The 23607-nt window shown below is 31.4% G+C and overlaps 1 protein-coding gene across 1 annotated transcript in view; it reads left to right on the forward strand.

Moving 5' to 3' along the window:
• Positions 1 to 11671, forward strand: part of LOC107456269 (probable G-protein coupled receptor CG31760) — a gene marked incomplete in the record, with an annotated part of 261490 nt that extends 249819 nt beyond the window's left edge. The window contains 4 exon segments of the mRNA XM_043055523.2: positions 1731 to 1869; positions 2713 to 2818; positions 4263 to 4406; positions 9056 to 11671. Of these exon segments, the coding sequence (XP_042911457.1) occupies positions 1731 to 1869; positions 2713 to 2818; positions 4263 to 4406; positions 9056 to 9274 (608 nt within the window).
• Positions 11672 to 23607: the final 11936 nt, after the last annotated feature.

The following is a 23607-nucleotide window of genomic DNA, read 5'->3' on the forward strand; positions in this document are numbered from 1 at the left end:
TTATTACTTAAGACAACCTAGCGATAGGAACAGTAACTATGCTGCTAGTGGATAGGGATATACTCGAGTTTATGGTGCCGCCACATGAGAGAAGTGTATATCGAGAGATTAAAAAACTTTTATGGTATAAAAATTAAAAATTTTTGAATAAATGAATAGCATAAAAGGGCATTTGATATTCGGTTTATACTAAAAGTGTTACTAAATTCACGACAAATTAAAACACGGGACTCGTATACTTAGCTTAAGCTGATAACTCGTAAACACTTCTTAATCTTTGAACTCATAAACATTGTTTATAATAAACACTCATAAACCAAAACAATTCTTACAATTAAAATGCAGAAGTATTGTTTCTACATTTTAATTGTAAGCAGAGAACAATACTTAATTATAAAGTATTGTTCACTACTAAACAAAACAAAAAGTGCAAAATAATCTCCTACGCGAAACTAAAGCGAAAAGTATGTCAAAATTGTATCGTTAAAAATTTAATCATGCTTGAGCTTTCGAGCATTCATTTGATTGCGTTAAATATTCTTACAACAATAGAATAGACACGAATCATTAAATTCAAGAATGCGCAATGAATATTTCTTATTGGCATTAACTATCCTTAATGACATTGGCGGAACATAAAAGGCATTAAAGGCTTAATTATCTACGCTTGCAGCAATTACTTTGCAATCAAGAAGAATTAAATTTTCTGATACCAGTTGTTTAAAACTTAAATTTTTGTGACTCTCTGCCTGAAAGGAAGGACATATGTCTTAAAATAACGACTTTTCTGGAGCTATAAGCTGATGGAAAGTATTGAGAAGGGGCAGATAAAATGGTTGCCAAGCGCTAGTTCCTTATCATCGTAAGATGAATTAGGAAGATCTTTTCTTTTGGGGCGAAAACTGTTGCTGTCAATGACATGGTAAGCCTGCAGCATTTTAAAAGATTTCGAGATTTTGGGCACTCCATTCTGTGGGGATAAATTGCCCGAGATATCAGAGTTAAAATCTAGATAATTTACCAGTTCTTTCACCATTCTAGTTGATGAACTTAAATATGATTCAATTCTTAGAATTTAACAAATCTCATTCTTAAATCCTAGTCTTTTAAAGATTTCAAAGAATTAAATTCATCAAATTGATAAACTAATGAGAATTAGAGAATTTAGAGGATAGCAAAATATAAAATATTAGAGGGGGATATAAGTGACATATTAGAGTTCTTAGATGATAAATAAAGCTTCGAGATTAGAGCTATTGAAATAAAAAAAAACAAGGTTCGTAGCTAAAATAATACGTGACACTTAAAAAAATAAAATATAGATTATTAGTAAAAATTATGGATTAGAAATATTAGAGAATAAAACAATTTATCCAAAAAAATCATCAATGAAATTGACAGCATATTACATTGAAGTCTAGGAAGGTATTGTGAAATGAAACTGTGCCAAACTAGCAAGAAAAATAGCTCCCAATAACTTATTTTACAGAATTATTTCAAATTATGAAAATTACTTACTTAGTTTAATATCAAAGTTACTTAGTTAGTTAGTCTAAGTAATTAAATGATAGCCAAAGTTTTCAGAGAAATGTGTTAAAATAACATCCTATTTTTTCCCATTTATTAATTTTAATAATATGTATTTAAAATAAGAAATGTAAATAATTCAAAACACACAGATATACACACTTTATTCCCATCTTTTCTAAATCGTGTCTTCTCAATTTCAGGTGAATTTTTGTTTCTGTTATGGGGTGTGAAGGTTTGCTACAACGTACGCAATGCAGAGTCTGTTTTCAACGAAGCTAAACACATAAGTTGGGCTGTACACAGTATTACAATCGTCAACATTATTATGGTTATGATACAGTAAGTTTACTTTCTTTATAATATTCTTGTAAACTCCTGTTTATGAATGCATTAATTTTAATTTTAATTTATTTTGGTAACAACGAAGCTGCTATGTGATATTTTTTATAATTAATTTTTGTTGTTGATGTAAATGAAAATACTACAAACTGTAAGAAATTCGTGGATAGAGGATTTGAATTACTTTTCTTTATTTCAAGTGTTCGTATTAGAAAATATTTCAACAACATAACTTAGTTAAAAGTTATGTCACCCATTTGGGTCTCAAATGAGCGTGTCTATGTTGCATGTTTTTATGCTGTATGCACGTTTATGTTTTTATGGATTTATGGATGTTTTTAGGATTTTATGTAGTTGAATAATAATAATTAATACATTTTAATATATCCATCATTTTAATATATAAGTTATACATTTAATAATATCTGTCAATTGCATTATATAAATTTATAATACTTATTTTCGATCTGTTTCTGATCTGTTAAGCCTAATTCGAACGTGTCTTAATATTTTCTCTGTACTCAGCGCATGTCTGATCCACAAATTAATTTTATTTCAAGAACTAGTGTGTGTATGCATTCTAAAGTAACCGTTCTTACCTTAAACTGTATCGTAAATATAACTTTACTGACTCTTGTAGTGAAAAGGGACATCCTAGTGCCAAACCTCAAGGAATAATCTATAATTTACCACACTCTTTTGGTTTAATTGAGCCGAAATAATTTTTGGTATTAAGATAGTCTAAGACTTTTTACATTGCACCCAATTGAATGTACATTTTTCTTAATTTGTTTACAGTTAATTATTTGAGAGTTACTGATATAATATGCTCTTTTTCCATAGCCTAGTCATACTTCCACAAGCAGGACCTGATGTTAAATACCTTTTTGGGTTCATCAGGACGCAACTCAGCACTACGGTCACCGTTATTCTCATCTTTGGACCCAAGGTAAATAAATACCTGTTATTGATGGAATGGTGTTACTAAATACCGGGTATTTGAAAAAAAAGGACTGAAAATTTGAAAAATAACATAAAGAAAAATAGGAGGAGCTACTAATATATAGTTAGCTGAAATATATAATTGTCTAGAAGCAGCAATCTTCGTTCGAATTTTGAATTATGTCTATTTAACCAATATTCACAAGTTACAAGCAATCCATATTCCATTCGAGTCCATACGTTAATCAAACAAATAGTTTTAGAGCAACAAAAACTGTGAATTTCCTTTTATTTTTATTTATTAATTTTTTTAGGGGCAACATTACCACATGACTTTGTCTATACGGTTTACTGCGAACACTTTTAATGTTCTTAAATTAAAATAGACCAGTATTTATAAAAAATAATTAGAACCGATGCTGAGAAAGATTGCAGAATATTCACACGTTTTTAATATTTTTGTCAAAAATGAAATTTGAAATTTATATATATATTGTCATGCAATTGATAAAAACAACGTGTTTCCATAAGGGCTTTTCAACAATTTTCTTTCTATTGTTAATGGTATCAACGCTGAAACATATAAAAGTACGCTAAAATATATAAAAAAAATTCAAGTTTTAACGTAAATATTAAGAACGGTGATTACGGCACACCCTATATATTTTAGGCATAATGTTTACCTGAATTATACCTAAAATACACTATCTGGAAGAAAGTGACGGGACAACTGTAAAGTTAGGTGGAGGAGGATTGATGGTATGGGCCTGTTTCTCCTGGTATGGGGCTGGCCCACTGTTGAAGGTTGATGGTATGATGAATGCCGATGGATACTGTGATATTCTCGACTATCATGTCCTTCCTACCTTATGGGCAACGTACGGTATGGATGATTGCTTATATCAAGACGACAACGCAAGATCCCATGTTGCAAGGAGAACTTTTGATTGGTATGTGAACAACAACGTTAAACGCATGGAGTGACCGGCGCAGAGCCCTGATCTTAACCCAATTGAACATCTCTGAGACGAATTGGACCGTCGGTTGAGGGCCTGCACCCCACTCCCCAAAAGCAAGCATGGACTATGGAACTTCCTGTTAAACATTTGGAAGGAAATTTCTCTTGCCACTATGGCTAATTTAGTGGAAAGCATGCCCAGAAGGGTTGCAGCTGTGATCGCAGCCAAAGGAGGCCCTACCTAATATTAATTTTAATAAATATGGGTTTATGTCGTTATAGTGTCGTGTCCTGTCACTTTCTTCCAAATAGTGTATATGACACTGTTAAAAATTAGAATTGATTAAATTAGAATTGTAAGAAATAAGATTGTATGACACTGTAAAGAATTAGAACGAATACATTTATAATTTTTTAAGATAAGTGCATTAATTTATTCTTCGTTCTTTCAATTGCTTCAACTTAAAAATAATTGTATTTTATTTTGTTTTAGTTTTATCGGGTCATTAAAGGACAGGGTGATGTGTGGGACAATAGAGCTCGAGCTCGTGGTGTCACAGCGTCCTTTTCACTAAATGGTGTGGGACCAGTAAATGAAGAACCACCTGACCTATATCAAGAAAACGAAGAGCTCAAAGTGAGTAACTCACACAACATGTAAAATATTTTTATTTAATTGTTTGGAATGTATGTAGACTGTATGTGAGTAAAACAATCCTCAGTATGTGTAAATTATTCACTGATTAATTATTTCCTTTACATAAATTTTTCATTCCATGTTTTTCTTCCAATTTAATAAATATTTTTCATGCGTACACTGCGCAAAAAAACCGAATCAAACAAAATAACTTTTGATCCAATGATCGGATTTTCACATACTAGGATTCAATCTTAATGGCTCAAGGGGATGACCTTAAATATGCTAATGGATAAATGTAGACGGTATTTCAAGTTACAAAATCAGAGACCAAAACGTACTTTCTCTCAATAAACATACCTCTTTTCCCGGATTTGGATTTCTTACCCCCAAAATATAGGGTGCAGTCGCAATCTCGGAAATATGACTCCAATAGTTTGAGCCGGAGATTCCTACAAAGTTTGGACCCCTTAATGTTAATTTTGTTTTTTGCGTATTTCATTATATCGCGAGAACTTTTTAAGCGAATTGAAAAAAATTTGCAAGTAATTTTAAAATTCGTTTATCCAAAGATAATTCCATGCAAAAAATAACTTTTAATGAATATTTATTATTTTTTTATTATTTTATTTATTATCGGTCGAAAAAATTTAAATTGTAAGGTATACAATTTTTTGCATCATTTGAAAGAATATAATTTTACATGGTAAAATATAAAATTTGAGCAAAGTCGGTTGAATAGTTCCTGAGAAATTGAATTTCAAAAGAGTCATAAATTCAATTTCTCAGGATTCGGCCAATTTCGCTCTTTTTTTACATTTTCCCATGTAAAACTATGTTCTTTAAAATAATGCAAAAATTTGTATACCTTACAATTCAACATTTTATCAACCGTTATTAAACAAAATACAAAATATTTACTAAACATTATTTTTTGCAGGAAACTATCTTTGTATAAACGAATTTTATAATTGCGTGCGAAAATTATTCAGTTCGCTTAAAAAGTTCTCGAGATATAGCGAAATATGCAAAAAGTAAAAATAACATTAAAGATTGCAAACTTTGGAGCACTCACCTGACCAAACTCTTGGGGACATATTTCCCAGATTGCGGCTATATTTTGGGGGTCAGAAATCCGAATCCGTCGAAAAAGGGTATGCTTATTCAGAGAAAGTGCATTTTGGTGTCAGATTTCTTAACTTTCAGCATCATCTCCCCTTAATAATTAGCATATTTGAACTTACTGCTTCGAGCCATTAAGATTGAGTTCTAGAACGTGAAGATCCAATAATTAAATCAAAAGTTATTCAGGATGATTTGTTTTTGTTTTGAGAATTTTTATTTGACATCAGAAATCTCATCAAGTATAAATTTTATTTTGGGGAAAATGTATTTTTCGAAATTGAAATTTTGTCATTAGAAATGAAGTTGAAGCAAATAATGATTAACTTTTAATTATAAATTTCCATAAGTCCGTTCATTCGACTTTTGTACGTTTTTTATATGTAAAAGAGATAGTTTGGAATAACGCAAAAAACAAAGGTTTTTGCTCTGTGATTTGGACAAATAAATTCTGGAGCATAAGTTTATTAGATAGCAATTATATTATAGAATAGGATAATCATTTGGAAATTTTACGACTAACACTAAGAAAATTAAAATATTTAAAAAATTTACAATTAACTAGTTTATATTGAAAAAGTATCGATGCTTTCAAAGTATTGAAACTTTTTTTCTATCCTATTGATTTTACTTTTCAATAATAACTGCTCCAAACCATTCAATAGTATCGAATGGAATCACTATTTTTGTTCGATAATACCGAAAACTTATAACTTCTGTTATAAAAAATATATATATTCCAATGAATCACATATACTTTGCAATATATGGAGTATATCACCCATGCTGCATTTGCATGAAATTAGGCCTCCGAACACAACTCGTTGATTGTGGGCAGCGAATATTTTTACATACTTAAAAACGATCCTTAAAAACTAATTAATTAAATACTATATAAATTAAATATTGATATATTAATTTTTTGTATTTCCTACGCAGCTAAGTTAAATATACGTAGTTACTAAGTGAACTCTTTTAAATACTTGAATTCTGGTTAAACCGAGCTATAACAAGATATATTCAACTTAAATAGAAAGTACTTTGCTTGAACTACAGCTTTTAAGGAAGTTGTCTGCGGCGCCTTAATGTTGGACAGCCATACACCACTGAACGTCTTCGAGGCGACAACTGCCACAGCACATCGCTGTAGGGATGTGGTTCTTGAAGCCTATATGAAGTTGTTCCGGGCTGTTATAGACCCAAACATCTTTTTTATGAACGATAATGCAAAGATACACAGGGCTCGCTGCTGCAAACGGTTCTAAAAACTTATCCAGTTTGCATGGTTTATAAGTATTAAAGATTGAGTTTTAAATTATTAAATGAAATACGAAGAATTATCAGGAATAAAACATTTATTATAAATAAAACAGGTAAAACCTAACGACAAGTACATAACAAAAACGTTCCATGAAAATTATAAACAAGCCAACTGGTGCCACTCACAGCTTTTAGAAATAAAATAAATAATGCCGCGGTGGCCAAGAGTATCATTTTCTACACTCGCATTGTTAATGATTTTTCCTGAAGAGGATATCGCCCTATGAATTGGTTCTTGAGTTCTCCGATTCTCAATCCCATTGAACATGTATGTGATGATCTAGGAAGAGCTGTTGCACAGTGTACCACCTTTCAGAGCCCTCCAGGGATTACAAGTCGCGCTTTTGGAAAAATAGGCTTTGTTGACTCAAGAATTTATTGACACCGTCATGATATGAGAGCTCGTTATGAGGCTTGAATACACAGTGGTTATACTCTATATTAGAAAGACTTTCTGAAATAAAGGCTTCATATCTGATTCATGATTTAATACTTTTTGATATACATTACTCTTTAGTTCACAATTAAAATCTTTTGTCTTTTATTTTGTTGTTGTATTCGTTCTCCAATTGTAATATAATCCGCGCCAAATAGTAGCTCAATAAATAGTTCATCAGTTTTAACNATAAATGCGATATTTCTGAATAAAGAATAATTATCCTAAGAAAAAAATTATTCTTTATATGTGTCGATATCGCAAAAAAACTATTGTCTGGGGGGCCTTAATGTTGGAAAGTCATACACCACATTCGAGGCGACAACTGTCACAACACATCGCTGTAGGGATGTGGTTCGTGAAGCCTATATGAAGTTGTTACGGGCTGTTATAGACCCAAATATCTTTTTTATGAACGATAATGCGAAGATTCCCAGAGCTCGCTGTTGCAAACGGTTCTAAAAATTTATCCAGCTTGCATGGTTTATAAGTATTGAAGATTGAGTTTGAAATTATTAAATAAAATACGAAGAATTATCAGGGACAAAACATTTATAATAAATAAAACAGGTAAAACCTAACGACAAGTACATAACAAAAACGTTCCATGAAAATTATAAACAAGCCAACTGATGCCACTCACAGCTTTTAGAAATAAAATAAATAATGCCGTCGTGGCCAAGAGTATCATTTTCTACACTCGCATTGTTAATGATTTTTCCTGAAGAGGATATCGCCCTATGAATTGGTTCTTGAGTTCTCCGATTCTCAATCCCATTGAACATGTATGTGATGATCTAGGAAGAGCTGTTGCACAGTGTACCGCCTTTCAGAGCCCTCCAGGGATTACAAGTCGAGCTTTTGGAAAAATAGGCTTTGTTGACTCAAGAATTTATTGACACCGTCATGATATGAGAGCTCGTTATGAGGCTTGAATACACAGTGGTTATACTCTATATTAGAAAGACTTTCTGAAATAAAGGCTTCATATCTGATTCATGATTTAATACTTTTTGATATACATTACTCTTTAGTTCACAATTAAAATCTTTTGTCTTTTATTTTGTTGTTGTATTCGTTCTCCAATTGTAATATAATCCGCGCCAAATAGTAGCTCAATAAATAGTTCATCAGTTTTAACAGATTTTATGTTTTTGACCTTAGTTTCGGCAGTAGCAGTATACTTGTGCATCGCACTAGAACTGCACAATGGGCTACTGGAGATGGTCTTGAAAACATCCCTGAGAATGACCAAAAGGCATATGTCATCACCATTTTAATCCTCTGCAAAGAGGATGGCTCATCCGTTTTGGTAGCCCGACGATCTGCGCTCAAATCGAAAACTTAATGGTAGAACAGTTTAACGAGGACCTATATCACATAACCTCGGTCCCTTCGTAGGCCGTTCAAGTGGTCAACCACCCGCTCAGTATGCTTGACTTCGGTTGTTCCCATGGGAGCATGACTTTATGATTAGTTCACTGTGGAGTCATTAATTTTGAGCACCAGTGCATATTACTATTTACAACAATAAGACAACAGCATTACAAAGCATCAGTTTTCTTCGATAATATTGGCGTAATCTATACTTTTCTTATGATACTTTTCAGATATTAAGTATCGATACAATATCACTACGAGTAACAAAAATCATCTTATTTATTTTAGGCGCTAACGCATGTTAAGTTTATGAAAATAAGTTTCACTTATCGTACGGATCACCTAATATTTTAAACTGTTGAAAATAATTAATTTCCCTTTTCTTTTACAGGAGGAAGTTCAAAAGCTTGCCTCACAAATAGAATTCATGAAAATTGTCCACATGGAAGTGAACAATCGTCATTTAAAACCAAAACATGGCGGCTTTTTCAGCCAATCTACTAGCAATCAGAGTCCAGTTATCAAAAATATTTACATGAAATTCGAAAGTACGGACTCACCGGGCTCTAGAATTTCACCTGCCGCTGAACTTGTCAGTGAAAAAGTGTGAAAGCTATTATGAAACTCAGCTTTCGAGGAAAATTTTATAAGTGGAACCGCACAGCTGTTGCCACTCAGAGGAAGAAAATCCTCCTAAAATATTTGAAAAAAGCTTCCGAGTTCGTCCGGGTAAAAACGTAGACGAAATCGAAATTGATGTACGAATTAAAGATGGAGTAGTTCTATTTCTTAATATTAAGAAATATCACGTTTTGTCTAGCAAATTAAAAAAAAAAGATTGCTCTTAATCTTTGTAAAATATCATTTTTACGAATTTCCATCTTCACAATTCAGATGTCTTAAAAGAGTTTACATCTGTACCATCTTAACGTATTTTATAGCAAATATTTCTTTTACATGGATATGTCATACACGTCAAACTTTTAGTTGATTTATCTTAATGAATGATGATGATTCACTCATTTTATTCACCGTTTTAATACTTATATCAGAATTCAAATATAGTTGAAAATATTTTGATGTTTCATTGAATAAGGTGGAGGTCCATGGACAATAATTTTAAAATGATCGCTCATATTTAATTGAAATAACAAAAAAAAAATCCTATGTTTTACTAGCAAGGGATCCTTCTAACGTGCCACTTCATTATCCATCTTCAGCGTTAATTGTTCTGTGTACTTAATTTTAAGAAATTAACACGGAGGGAAACACGGAGATGCGGAAGAAATTAAACAAAGTTACTACAAAGGGAAAAAAAAGAATATTTAAGAAGTTGGAGGAGTAAGATCGAAAGCGTTTTCTTTTTAAACTCTGTTACGTAATCTTCTTCGTGAATCATGTTGTGTGACCCTTTTTTTTTCTTCCTTTTTCTACACTCTCGGAAATGAAACTTTCAATTTTGACGTTTCAGCAATTCTTGAGCTATATTTCGCTAATTATGAGCATTATTTCGCCAAGGAATCACGCGAGTTGTGACAAAATGTTTTCTCATCTCGAAGCCTCATCGCTATCTCCCCACTTGAAATCAAAAATAATTCTTAATTTGACTAAACTAGAAGGACGAAATATTCCTTGCTGTTCACGAAATTCTTTTTCTCGCAGAAGTATCGATAGTTATTTCGTCACTTTGACGAAATATTCGCTCAGAGCATATACCAGGAAATGGTTTCGTCAAAAACCAGGAACGTTTCCTGAAACTGGAGTGAAATTTTTACAGTGTAAGAAATAAGTTTTTATTAGGCATGTTTTTCAAACATTTTTTTCATAAAAACAATCGTATGTTCTTTTTTTATGTTCCTTCATTTGGTGCTATCATTTTTTCACATATTCGCATGATTTTTTAAGTTATTCTTACTAAAAATATTTTCCTTGAATAATTTGTAATAAATCACCGTGTTAATTTTGAAATCAATTCTAATTTTAAATAGAAAAATCATGTTTTGAATTCCTTTTTAAAGAATATAAATAATAAATGGCGTTAATTTTTTGCCGAATGTAACAGAGTTAAAAAGAAAATAAACGTTTTCGATCTTAATCCACCAACTTCCTAAATATTCTTTTTTTCCTTTGTAGTAACTTTGTTTAATTTCTTCTGCATCTCCGTGTTTCTCTCTTTCTTTTAGTGTTTCAATGCTGAAAAAGCTGCTTCATTATATGACTGCCAAAATGTTCATGTGTCTATTTATATGGCGTTATTTGCCTACTTTTCTCATTGTCTTAACGTAAGTAATTAAATAAGATGATCCATATTTATACATTCAGAATCAATTTTTTTAAGTTTTCGCAAGCTTTTGACATCGCGAATTGTAAAACACAGCAAAGCAATATTATTAACAAATATTTCTGGTGCGGTTGCTGTATAAACTTTTACATTTTCATGCTTTTAGATCAATACAATCTTTTTTGTAATTGATAAAAACAAAATTCTGACCATCAGTTCATCCTCAGCAGTTTACAAAAATTGATTTTAATATATTTCAAACTGGCGACTAAAAAAAATTCTGGACATCCGCCTTATTTAGATAACTAACATAGCATAAAGGTACTATTGTAAAATGAAAGAGCTATTTGTTGCAATAAACTGCTAACAAAGACCAAAACTTAATAACTCAAATCAGTTCACTCTAAAAAGTCATAAATTATTATTTTGTCTCACATTTTGGGAACAATAGAATACTTACTATCTTTGTCTGATGTTAAATTTAGGTGTTCTCTACTAATGTTAAGCATATTAAGGGAAAAACTACTTTAATAGAACCTTTGTGAACAACAGCCTTATTAGAAAGAATTTTGGAATAGAGTCACATGATCATGATATGGGTCAACTATTCTAGCCCTAATGTGTATTGTACAGTGTACTCTATAAGTTATCCAGAATTTATTGTATGATATTGAATTTGTAAATCTTGCAACAGCAAAATGAAAATTTTACTTCAAATTAATATAATGTTATTTCAATTTTTGTTTTTCCAAGAAAAAAAACTGCCCAATTTTTTTAAATACAAGAATTATTTTGTTTTCTATAATATTGCATCATTTTTAATCGAACACTTGTCCATTTTCTTAAATATGCGCGCTTTTGGTCGATGCATATTTTTAGACGCAGCATTAGTTTTTGAAGTTCTATATTATGCCCAGCTCTTCGTCATAACCTTGAAAACATTGAACCTCTTACTCGCTTTTCATTAAATTTGTGCAATAGCTTGTCATACTCTGCAAAGATTAGCACCCAGTGACTAACATCTGTTCTAAAAATTAAAAGAGTATTTGACTGGAAGACTATTGAGCTCAGCCTATGAAATGAAAGATGAGGTTTATTGCAAGGACATGGCGTGGAGCTGGTATGACATAGAGTGAAAACTATCCCAGGAACAGATATAGCAATTAAGTGGCGATTTGTAGGCATAGTAGGCATGTTCAATGTTTAAAATTATCTAAGGTTATATCAAATAAACAGGCTTTAATTTTTTTTATTGCCCTTAACTTTGAATTTTTTTTCAATATCTTAATTATTTTTCATCTAAATTTTAGTATGAAATCCGATTTAAAACATTTAACAATTTTTAAACACTTATGTCGGGTTCTAGAAAATTAAATTATAAACTTCTTGTAATTCCAAAATGTGTTTTAAATTCAAGCGAGAAATCTTTTACTGAGATGTCTGTAATAATAGTTCATTCTTACGAAATTAGAATTTAAAATATAGTCCATATTTCTTGGAACCATAAAAGTGAGATTTGCATACACTATTTCTTGCTGTTAAATGTTTGAAACATGTGCATGTTTGTTACACTTAGAGTACAGACTTGTTACTAATGAAATATTAAGGTTCGTATCATTTCTGCGCACCTAGCACTAATTAAAAATTTGCAAACTATCCTCTAAAAAAACGTTGAATAATACGGATAGAACAATATTTTAAAGGGCATTGCGTAAAACAGAAAAAATTTGTCAGATTTCTAAAATATGAATCTTGGTGAGTTTTCTGACGAGTTCCTAAACGAAACAATAGTACAGTTAATTGCCTGGAGTAATTGCAAAAAGGCGGAATTGTCTGGCGCGTGTTGAATCAAATTATCGTTCAAGTTTGCTGTGTTCCTGAATTAAACCAGATTATCGTACTTCTTAAACGTTATTACACAATACTTAGGTTCAACCTGATCGAAAACATGATTCAATTTAAGACTTTATTTAGGTTCAAGCAAATTAGTACCGTATTCTGGTTCAAAGTACTGGTATAATGGTTAATCGTTGAACTATTTCTCCTGAGAATATAATTGAGGATATTTAATGGGGATAATATTGAACACAATGAAATGAAAAACAAAATCAATGCTTATGGATTTTTGTCATCCAACATCGGAAAGATAAAACTTAAAAAGGCAAGCTAATCACGTCGACTTAACTTGAGGTAACTATTTTGATGTGGTTTGTCATTTTTGTCAAAACATGTGGCGCCATCTGTCCTTGAAAATTCGAACCATTTCGCGGTTGTAAATTTCATTGTTGCTTTACCTATGAGCGAAAAATGTGGGACTTATCATTGTCTCGTTATGAACTTTTCAGTTGTCTAATGACGTATTTTAATTTAGCGGACTTTCAATTACTTGACAAGGTACAAAATATCATATTTTGAAAACCTGGCAAAATTATTTTGTCTCCTAGTTTACAAACACTTAAAAAACAAAACCGAAAGTAAGGAAAATTCAAACGCAACTTTCAAATAAATGTGAATATTTTTCTTAATTTTTAAAATTTTCTATAGTATTTAATTTTGTCATAATTATTCAACTTACTTTCGCCACCGGTGATTTAGAAAATATACAGAAACAGGTAGAAATATACGATTTGATATGCTCTGCTTACGAAACTTATTAATCATTCTCACTAAGTTTCAAAGTTAGTTACGAAATTTATGAAAAATGGCGATGCTGATTAGGAAAAGCTATAAAACGAGGTCTTTAAAATAACTACCCATTTGCAAAAATGAAGCGGCTCTGTCTCAGGATAGAATTTAACATACACCCGTACCAATATTTTTAGTTGAAATGGTTTTACAAGCAGCAAAGCACATTACTTTATAAATTACAATCAAAATCGTCATCCGTAGAAGATTTCTGTAACTATTTTTGAAACTTAGTGTAAATAAAAATTGGTTTCCAAGAAGAAAAAAAACGCAGCAAACAGTACATTTCTATCTTCTTATTTGATTTCAATCATTTTTTGGACACAAGGTTAATATGAATGCTTTGATACTTTTTATATAAACACAGTCATAAAATAAATTAATACCTTTAAAATCAACTACGAGTTTTTTACTTTAAATTTTCTCAGTTGCACAAAAGATTTAAAGCTTCATGTTACAATTATAAATTATTTAATAAAGCAACATATCTTGCTATTCAAAATGTTGAAGAATGAAAATAAAAGACCCAAACTTTTACGATCTTATTAAAACATTTGAACTTGATGTTATATATCTTATAGAGTACATATATTTATAAATATTCCATGCATAATTATCGAAATATATTGTAATATAATAAACAGCAATAAATTATATTTAAATATGCTCTGATTTTATAAATAATTTTGACTCATGAATGTGTGAAATAATATTTAAAAAATTTACTAAATAAAGCATCATAACTTTTAAAAGAATTCTACAGTATACTCAGTGTCGATCAGTAACTTAAATTATTAAAACAATCTATACAAAAGTTTAATTTTGGAACACGTAGTCACGTGCTTGATAGCTTGCAAAATAATTTTTAAAAAATGAAGTGTTAGTGTTAGCTGGTGTTAAGGAAGTTACAACTAATCGCTCAACTTAAAGATGGCAGCAGTTTTGTCATAAGACTTACGTGTCTATCCATGATTGGAAATAAGAAGTGTAAAAGACGTGAAAATGGCGTAACATAGGAATTGTAAGCGCAAATCTTCATTCTGACACTATTTATAACTGTAATTTTTCTGACCTGATCAGAGTATTGGTCTATTACAGTCCAATCTCGAGGACACTGAAAAGTGTGTCAAATGGCGTCAAACCTGTGAACATGATAGTGTACTTGCACAAGTTTCATTGATGAAACTTATCGACTACAAGGATTGGTACTATAGTGCCTAAAATGCTTATTCTCTAATCAAACGATAAAATTTTTTAGCAATAAATTGCGTCAAAATGTTGTACAGTTATTGACAAATGTTCGGTATCATTCTGACGCAAATTATCACTGATATTTCTTTATCAAAAAGTCAGTGAATAGACCAGCTAGTTTAAAGTTATGGCTAAGAATGCAGTTATTGTCATTTTGTGTATTTTTTATGAAATATGTAATGGAATTTATTTTTGCTATTCAAAACTCTCTGCTTTCAAATTTCCTTATATTATCCAAATTTCCTTGTGAAATGTATTTATGTTCCCTAAAAATTCGTTTAATGACAAATCTGGTGTTCTGTATTGTATTACGAGTGAGTTTTGTATGAGTTCAATTATGAGTTTTTACAGAATTATGTATGTGTTACGGTAAAAAAAACTGGTAAATCTTAGATTTTGACCAGTAAAACCTATTTTTTAACAAAGTGACTTTGAAAGTCCGATGTATGCTTTAATATTCCATTTTAAACCTCTTCCAAGGTACTTGTGGTAAAACCTAGGAATTATAAAGCCAGTTTAGTAAATCCTAGATTTTACCGGTAAAGCCTAGAATTTAGCAGACTTCAGGCTTTCACAGTAACACACGTGCTTCGAAGATGTTGGTATTCATAACACAAAAGTCATGAAAAGAGAATTTCACAGCAAGTTATAAACTTACTACTTTCATATTATTTTTTGCTCGTTTAAATCAAATTCATAAAAATTAATACACTTCATTCAAAATTTAATAGCTCAATTTAACTTTCAACTTCTGCATCCAAAAGTATTTTAACCTTTTATAAATCTTTCAATATATCACTGCCAAATTATGCTAAAAATGCGCAGTATGGTATTTTACATCTCTAGCAAGAGAATGATCATTGCTATTCATCGAACTTAGACTTATGTCTGATTTTTAGACAAGCTAAAAACAATGAATATCTAAAAACCATTCTTTAATTCGTTCTTTAAGATTTTCAAGGTGTAAAAGAAAAAGAAACGTTCCTCAAGATTTTCAAAATTTTTAATGTATGATTTATTTGCCTTATTTTACTTTATGAGCTTTAATTTTGAATTTTAAAAAATTATATAAGTTTCGAATTTATAAATGTTTTCTTTTTTTTCTTATCAAAACAAGACAGAAAATTAGTTTTGAAGTGTAAGTCGTAGCACAACAGAGATCATTCTCTTGCAGAAACATAATTGTCAAAATCAGACAATTATTTTTAAACCTAGAGTTGGCATTAAATGGAAATGTTAAACCCCATTTAACAGAAGTTAAACAAGGATTACACCTCAGATTTTAGCGTCGTCTTCGTCTGCATTCATTGTAGAAAAAAAATGTTGACATTCTGCGATTTTCAATTAATACTAAATCTATAGCAGTTGAAGACGATTAAAACTCTGAATGTATCGTGTAATCTCCACTTTTAATACTAAATCATAATTATGTTTACGATTGACAGTGCCATCATCTTATAATAATGGTTTAAGCATGGGTAACATGCTTAAACCATTATTATAACTTGTTACTTCTGCTTTATAATGACCACATCTTTATTAAAACTGACAACGAATTTAAGACGTTAATTGCCGGAAACGAATATACTGAACTGTATTCTCGCACACCGCTGAAAATTTTTTTTATTTTAGATTAATCAAGGTGTACTGAAAATATTTATTTCCTTACGCAACTGGATCGCAAAACAAAAGGACCAATATAAGAATGAAGCTTTGACAAAATTTTGATCAATGTTGGAAGTGGGGAACAATTGACTTATGTTAACCAATTACAACTATGTTTAGGCAATGATTATAGCATAATTAACTACTTGTAATCGTGATAGTAATAATAAGAATATAAGCATTAAATTTTAATGATAAAAAAACATCTACTTATATGTTATCTAAGATTTTTCGTAAGCAGAATTTTCGTACTTATTAATTGGAAATAAAAATTAGAAATATTAATACAAGTTGTTATTTTCTTACCCCCTTTTTAAAAAATAAGCTTAAATTCCAGTAAACAAAATTACTAAACAACTACTCAATTATAAACCTATTTCCTACGTACGGAGTGAATTCTTAAATTTTATTTTGCATGTTGAGAATGGAAAGCAATACGCCATTCTCTACAATAACGTTTTTATGCTAAATGACCATTTTCTGTATTTTATTTTATAACAGTCGTTAACAGCCGACCGAACTTTCAATTTACTACTACCAATGTTCAACTCTGCAGCCTTGTAATTTTGAACCCAATTCAGAAGACAAAGGAATTCCTGTATCAAGGATTAGGAAAAATTTGCAGTCGTGGAGGGCTTTTTGATGGAACTAACCCACATTTCCGTTACATGGAGAGGAAAACCACGAAGTCCTCCCACGCTTAGCCTGATAGCAGGAGGACTCTGACCCGTGATCCGTCTACCACGGAGGATATTTTACGTCAGCACTGTGGTCGGTGCGAGTCGGGTGCGGAATTCGAATAATTCAGGGCAATGAAGTGAACCGGGATTCGAACCCGGTTCACTTCATTGGGAAGAGAACGCTCTATCCCCTGAGCCACCGCCGTTCTTTTTCTACGGAAAGAGTCTGATATTCTCTACACTGACTACTCGGAACCTTAAACATATTATTTTTCCCAATGCCCACCTAAATGACACTTGACATTCATGTATTAATAAAGAAGATTAGTTGGCCACTCTTTCGGGGGAGCCAAATTGGTAGGACAAATAGTACAGAGAATGAAAGAACATCCATGTCTTATCCGGGATTCAAACCCACGACCTTTATGACGTGAGGTCAGATCCCTGACCACTATGGTCAGCAAAATTAACTGCATTTTGTTATAAAAAAGTAATGTTTAATTTTCAGTGTTTAGGTTTCTAAATTCTCAAATCAAAAATAAATTTGCTGTATTTGTTTCTGAAAAAATTGTTGACACGCATTTTCCATCTGTAATCTTTCTCTATCTATAACAGATATGGTAAAATAAGCTCCCATAAGGAAGAAGTTTGGAATTGAAAGATCTGTGCTGTACTCTTGTTTTGCAATCTTGCTCCTCGTGTGTTTCTTAAACCAAATTCAAATATATGCACTAAGCTTCAATTAATGAGTCACGAGTTTAAAACTAGTAAGTAACTCTCTTCCCTTTGGCTTCTTAGAGAAAATGTGGTCATATAAAGAATTAGTAACAATGTTTTATGCATTTTACTAAATTTTGAGTACACGTACTATACTTCATACTGATAATATAAGAAGCTTGTGAAAATTATGTGTGCATGCTATCTACATTCCAAATAATGTACATAAATAAGTTTATAATATACTATGAACCGTGCAGAAAACAATCACGATATGTATAAAGTCTTGTTTATTTAATACATATGAGTAGTTAGTTGTAAGAGAAAGCAGCATTGTGTACATACGTCTAATTATCAGGCTGATTATCTTCTATTCGAATGATATGTTGTCATGTCAAAAATGTATAAAGAAATGTCGGGGTTAAAATGAAACATACTTCCACGCTTTTGTCTTTTCAAAATAAAGTAGGAATTTTCGCCAACAAACTGACTTTATTGTTTGAAATTAAGTTGGAAAATTTCGATACCTTACTTACATGATGAATTTTCATTTTAGTTATTAAATTAACTAAGAACAGAACTAAGTGACTAATTCTCGTACCAGTCGATAAGTTTCACCAGTGACGATGGGCAAGAATGACGTCAAATACGATGAGTTGTGACGTCAGAATGACCGTCGTTCATTTGAAATAACGTCTTATAGAGAATAATATGGATAGCTTGCACTTTTACGCTAGCTTCCGTGCTCTCCCGTACGTAAGCAACTGCGCATGCTCGAGTTTATTTTAAATGCTACGTATCTTTACGTTATGTTCGTGTGATTTACGCTACAAAGACAAAACTATAGTGCGGCTTTGAGGAGAACTCCTCCAGAGTAAAAGTCTAGGACTGTCTGCTTCTATGGTAACATGCGAGAGCACATTTCTTTTGGGGGTGTAATGAAGGAATGAAGGTGTCGATTGGTTTACTAACTTTGACCTATGCAAAGATCAAGACAGAACTATTCACCTCACACCTCTATTCGAAGTGACTTTCTCGTAACCATGGTACCTGCCACGATGCGAGACTGATTTCTGGAGGAGTTCTCCTGAAAGCCGTACTATACAAGCAAGCTGTTTATAGCTGTTTTCTGTTTAAGCCTGACTTCGAACTAAAAACATGGAAATGGAATGTGAATTTGAAGAAATGTATTAATGAAATTTAGAAATGAATCGTGCAATCTTACAACAATTGGTTCACTCAATAAAAAAAATAATTTTATTGGTTTCTGTTTAACATTGTGGTTGTCTAATTGCTCTAGTTTCATAAGAAATTAAATATAATTTCGCTTTTTTAAAAATTGTATTTATTTTAACTATACAATTTAGTTAATAGAAGTTAAATAATCAATAAAACTTCATAATAAGCTGCATTCATTATTGCTTAATTCATCAAAATCTATAATCTGCTAAATTTTTCTGCTCATAGAAAAATGGTTTTACGCCGTGTAAAGCATCTTGAATCTTATGCCCCAGCTTTAAAGAGATAGTCTGCGTCCATTGTAAATGTTTAATTTTATGGTCGAAGTTAAAATGATATTGCACTACGTTAGCGTTTTTAACTTATGGATTTTTGCAAAATCTCTTATTTTCCCTTACGTAAGTTTGATATTTTTTCACGGGCGCATGCGCTCTTCAGCAAAACTGATGCATGCGCAAAAGTAAGTGCGCATGATATTAATTGAAATCTTAGATTACGGAAGCTAATGTAAATTTGCGAAATCTCCCTATAAAGTCATTTTTATAACAGCTGCGAGTTTGTTGCTGCTATTTATAACTGTTAGGATAAGCTTAGTCTCTTAACAATAAACCTATCATAAGATTTTAGATTGAAGAAAATTCTCAGGCATTACAAAATAAAAATCATTTGTGTTCTAATTTTTTAATAGGTACTCCATTTGCTTAGGCTGATTTATAATATGACAAAATGGAGTTACACATTGATTTTAATGATTAATTTTCGCCAATATCCCTTTGACGTAGACTTTTTATTAAACATATTTTTCATACTTTTTTTTATTATTTTGTATTAATTAAGGTCAAAATAAGTGAAAAATATCATATTTAGCATTTTAAAAATTTATGGTTTTGAAATACTGGTGTCTTTTTCTGAGTTAAAAGTAAAATTTTTCAAACGCTTCTAACAATAATATTTCAAATTTGCACTTATCTGTAATTATTTAGATCTAAGGGAAATAATCATTTATTATTGAAGTTTCTTTCATTTATAAAATCAATCATTGATAAATTTTTGAATATGAATGGGAAAAAAACATTTTAAAATACTTTTTGTTTATTTTATATTTTAGTACTAATATAAATCCGCTAATATAACAGATTTCATTAGATTATTTTTCAACAATTAAAAAATACCAAAATATATTTTTGAATGCAATTAGAACTTCAGAAAAGTAATATACAGGGTTATTCATAATTCCCTCCGCCTGTAAACTCCATTTTTCTTTACTACAACTGGCTTCGGTGGTACATGTTACTGTCATCTACCGCCAACTGCTTAAACTAAAACTTGAATATTTTCGGAATAATTTCATATGTTCTTTTTTGCCATATTCGTCTTCGTTTTTTTACTATAACGCTTCGAATCCCCGGAGGGAATTATGAATAACCCTGTATAAAAAGGACACCAGTGTCCTATCTGCGTCAAAGGGTTAACTCATCAAAATAGGCAATTGTTTTTCAGAAGAAAAAAAAATTTAATAATTGTTCAAATCCCTCAAAATGCTTGTAAATGTTTAACTTCAATCAGAAAAATAGATTATATTACATGAAAAATTAAAGCCTTACAATTTTAAAGGTTATGGCTCATTCATTTTCCTTGGCGAAATAAACTTCGAAAAATATCCTTGGCGATATCCTGGCGATTTTTTATCGCTTATTTTTTTTTTCCTGTTATAATGTCTTATTAGAATTCCTGAAAAATTTCCGAGCATTTGACGTCTTTCTTATTGGCATAACTTATCACGTGTTACTTTGGCGATGAAAACATCATCACTTGAATAGATCATAAATATCATAAAATGTAAATCGGAAGAACAATTCTTCCTTTCGAATTGTCTTCAAATATAGTGTACATAAAGAGCTCAATAAATATACTAGCATGAATGTACATTAACATTTACATATTCAACTACATGTTTAAAAATGTTGAAATGTATGTGTATAATTTTTTTGTATCGTCTTTGGAAATGCGAGTTTTTAAATTGACTATTTTGATGCCAAACGAGATACTTTAATTTTGGTGATGATCAATTAGTTCATGTGAGTAAATGCAGAAAGTATTATGTGAATCCCTTCTTGGCGAGATATTTTTGTGGCGAATTGTAGTGATAAAAGATGCAAAAAGGTGGATGCATAACACTTCAATAATTTATTTTAGGAAATACATTATAATCACACATCACGTTAAACTGTGAATATAATTCTATTATGTAGAAAATTTATAATAAATGTTTTTTTCTGTTTTTCTGGTCTGCATGTTTATTTGTGTTTCTTTTTGATCAAGTGAGATAATCTCACCACAAATATCTTATTCAATAATCCAAATTCAATTTTTTTTAAACCTGTGTTATATTTTTATCTGGTATAAGAAACTTTAATGCAACTTGCTCCTTTATACATTTTTCTCCTACAAATAGCATTTTACGCAGCTTTTCTTTAACCTTTTGCTTACGGCTGGTACAACATGTGGACCACAGGTGACCACATGTGGACCACAGGTGTGGACCACATGTGGACCACAGCATAGCACACCGTAAGCAAAGGGTTAAAGGCCAAACAGGGTGTTCTCTAATCAGAGAAATTAAAGTATTTAGAATTATCTTCAGAAATAATCAATAAAAACCTACCTTTCGAAGGTAAAATTAAAGAAAAAGCGAAGCAGGGATAGCCTGGTTGACAGGACGCTGGACTCATGCTCGTGAGATCGGGAGTACGAATCTAGCCAACCGAAGACTCCCTGTGTAGTAAATGGTGACTGGTGAAAGTTAAATATGTCAGGTCACAAAGTCCTCCATATTCCCATAACAAATTATACCACTTGGAGGGTTGAAATGGAGATTGATCGTTCTTTGGTTCAGGTCAAGATTATGATCTGTGGATGTATAAATGAATGTGACGTATGGGTGAGGCCGAAGTAAGACGAATTCTTGGCCATAGATGACGCCACTGGAAAACAAGAACAATCGCACCCCTTGTCTTAATGGTCTACGACAAGAAGAAGAAAAACTTTATTAAAATATGATTAATCGTTATCAGAGTCAATCTTAAAGAAGAGGCATCAAATTCGAAGAAGTTTACAACTAGAAGCTGTTCGCAAAATAATTTTTCTAATTAAAAACCGCCTTTAAAAAAATACTTAGCGCTGTGCCAATATGATCTTATTTCCTCCCGTCCGTCAGAGTTGAACTTTTTTCATCACTGAAATATGCATTTCGTCATTTGAAACTCAAAATCCTGAATTTTTTTAACGAATTTCAGATGTGGCTTCATATGCTATGGCACTTAACAATGGTTATAATTTGTTTTTTATTCTTTTATTGACTCGAGTCCATTTCTTAATCACAGAGAAGTGACAGTTTGCTGTTGTAGTTTATTTATGTCGCACTAGAACTGCCCAGTGGGCTATTGGCGACGGTCTGGAAAAAATTCCTAAAAATGATCCAAAGATGTCATGCGATCACAATTTTAATCCTCAGCAGAAAAAATAATGGCTCCTCCGCTTTGGTGGATCAACGACCTGCGCGAAATGGTGCAATTTATGATAGAAAAAATATTTAAAATGGTTTCTCAAATAGGAAATTTGGATGGTTTTTAGCTGAATTCGTTGCGCATGATTCAATTCGATTTTCCTCCGTAAAAAATTCCCAAGCAACCATTTTATCTTGGCCCTAGTTGGGCTTAAAATCCTATAAGAATATGCACCTAGGGGTATCTAGTTTTCTTAATATTGATCCTAAAATGGCTTCTAATATTGGGTAATAACAATTCTACATAGGGCCAATATTGATGGGAAAGTGGCTGTAAAATATTTATTGAAATAGACAATTCTATATAGGGCCGATATTAGTTGAATAATAGATATAAAATATTAGGTTAATCAAACAATTCTATATAGGGCCAATATCGGCCTTTTTTACGCTTATTGAAATAAGATTAATGGATATTGGCCCATTAAAGGCCCAAATTATTTTAATGCGAGGTTTACGATGATTGAAGCATTATTGACATGAACGTGGACTTTCTTCGTCTAATCTGAATTAGTAAGAAAAATGAAATTGCATCTAAGACGCCGAAATAATTTCAAAAGTCGAAGGATTGTATAGAGGACTTTAATTACTTTGTTCAGATTTTGAGGACCTATAAACACTCATTTACCTACCCATTTTTCTTATGAATTATTACTAATGGAGTAATTCAATCTGTCAGATCTGTTACTTTTTCGGAACAGATTTTTTGTGCAACTGCACCCAATGTTTGGCGACTTTTTTACCATCAATCACCTTTGGTGCATTTTATTGGCGCCGATTTCGTCGCATGCCGAAAACAGAATCAAATATTGCAACCCTATTTTAAATTCGAAGATAACTTCTATTATTGTATGACGGTT

Source organism: Parasteatoda tepidariorum, chromosome 8 (assembly GCF_043381705.1).
Source record: "Parasteatoda tepidariorum isolate YZ-2023 chromosome 8, CAS_Ptep_4.0, whole genome shotgun sequence".
Classification (NCBI taxonomy): Eukaryota; Metazoa; Arthropoda; class Arachnida; order Araneae; family Theridiidae; genus Parasteatoda; species Parasteatoda tepidariorum.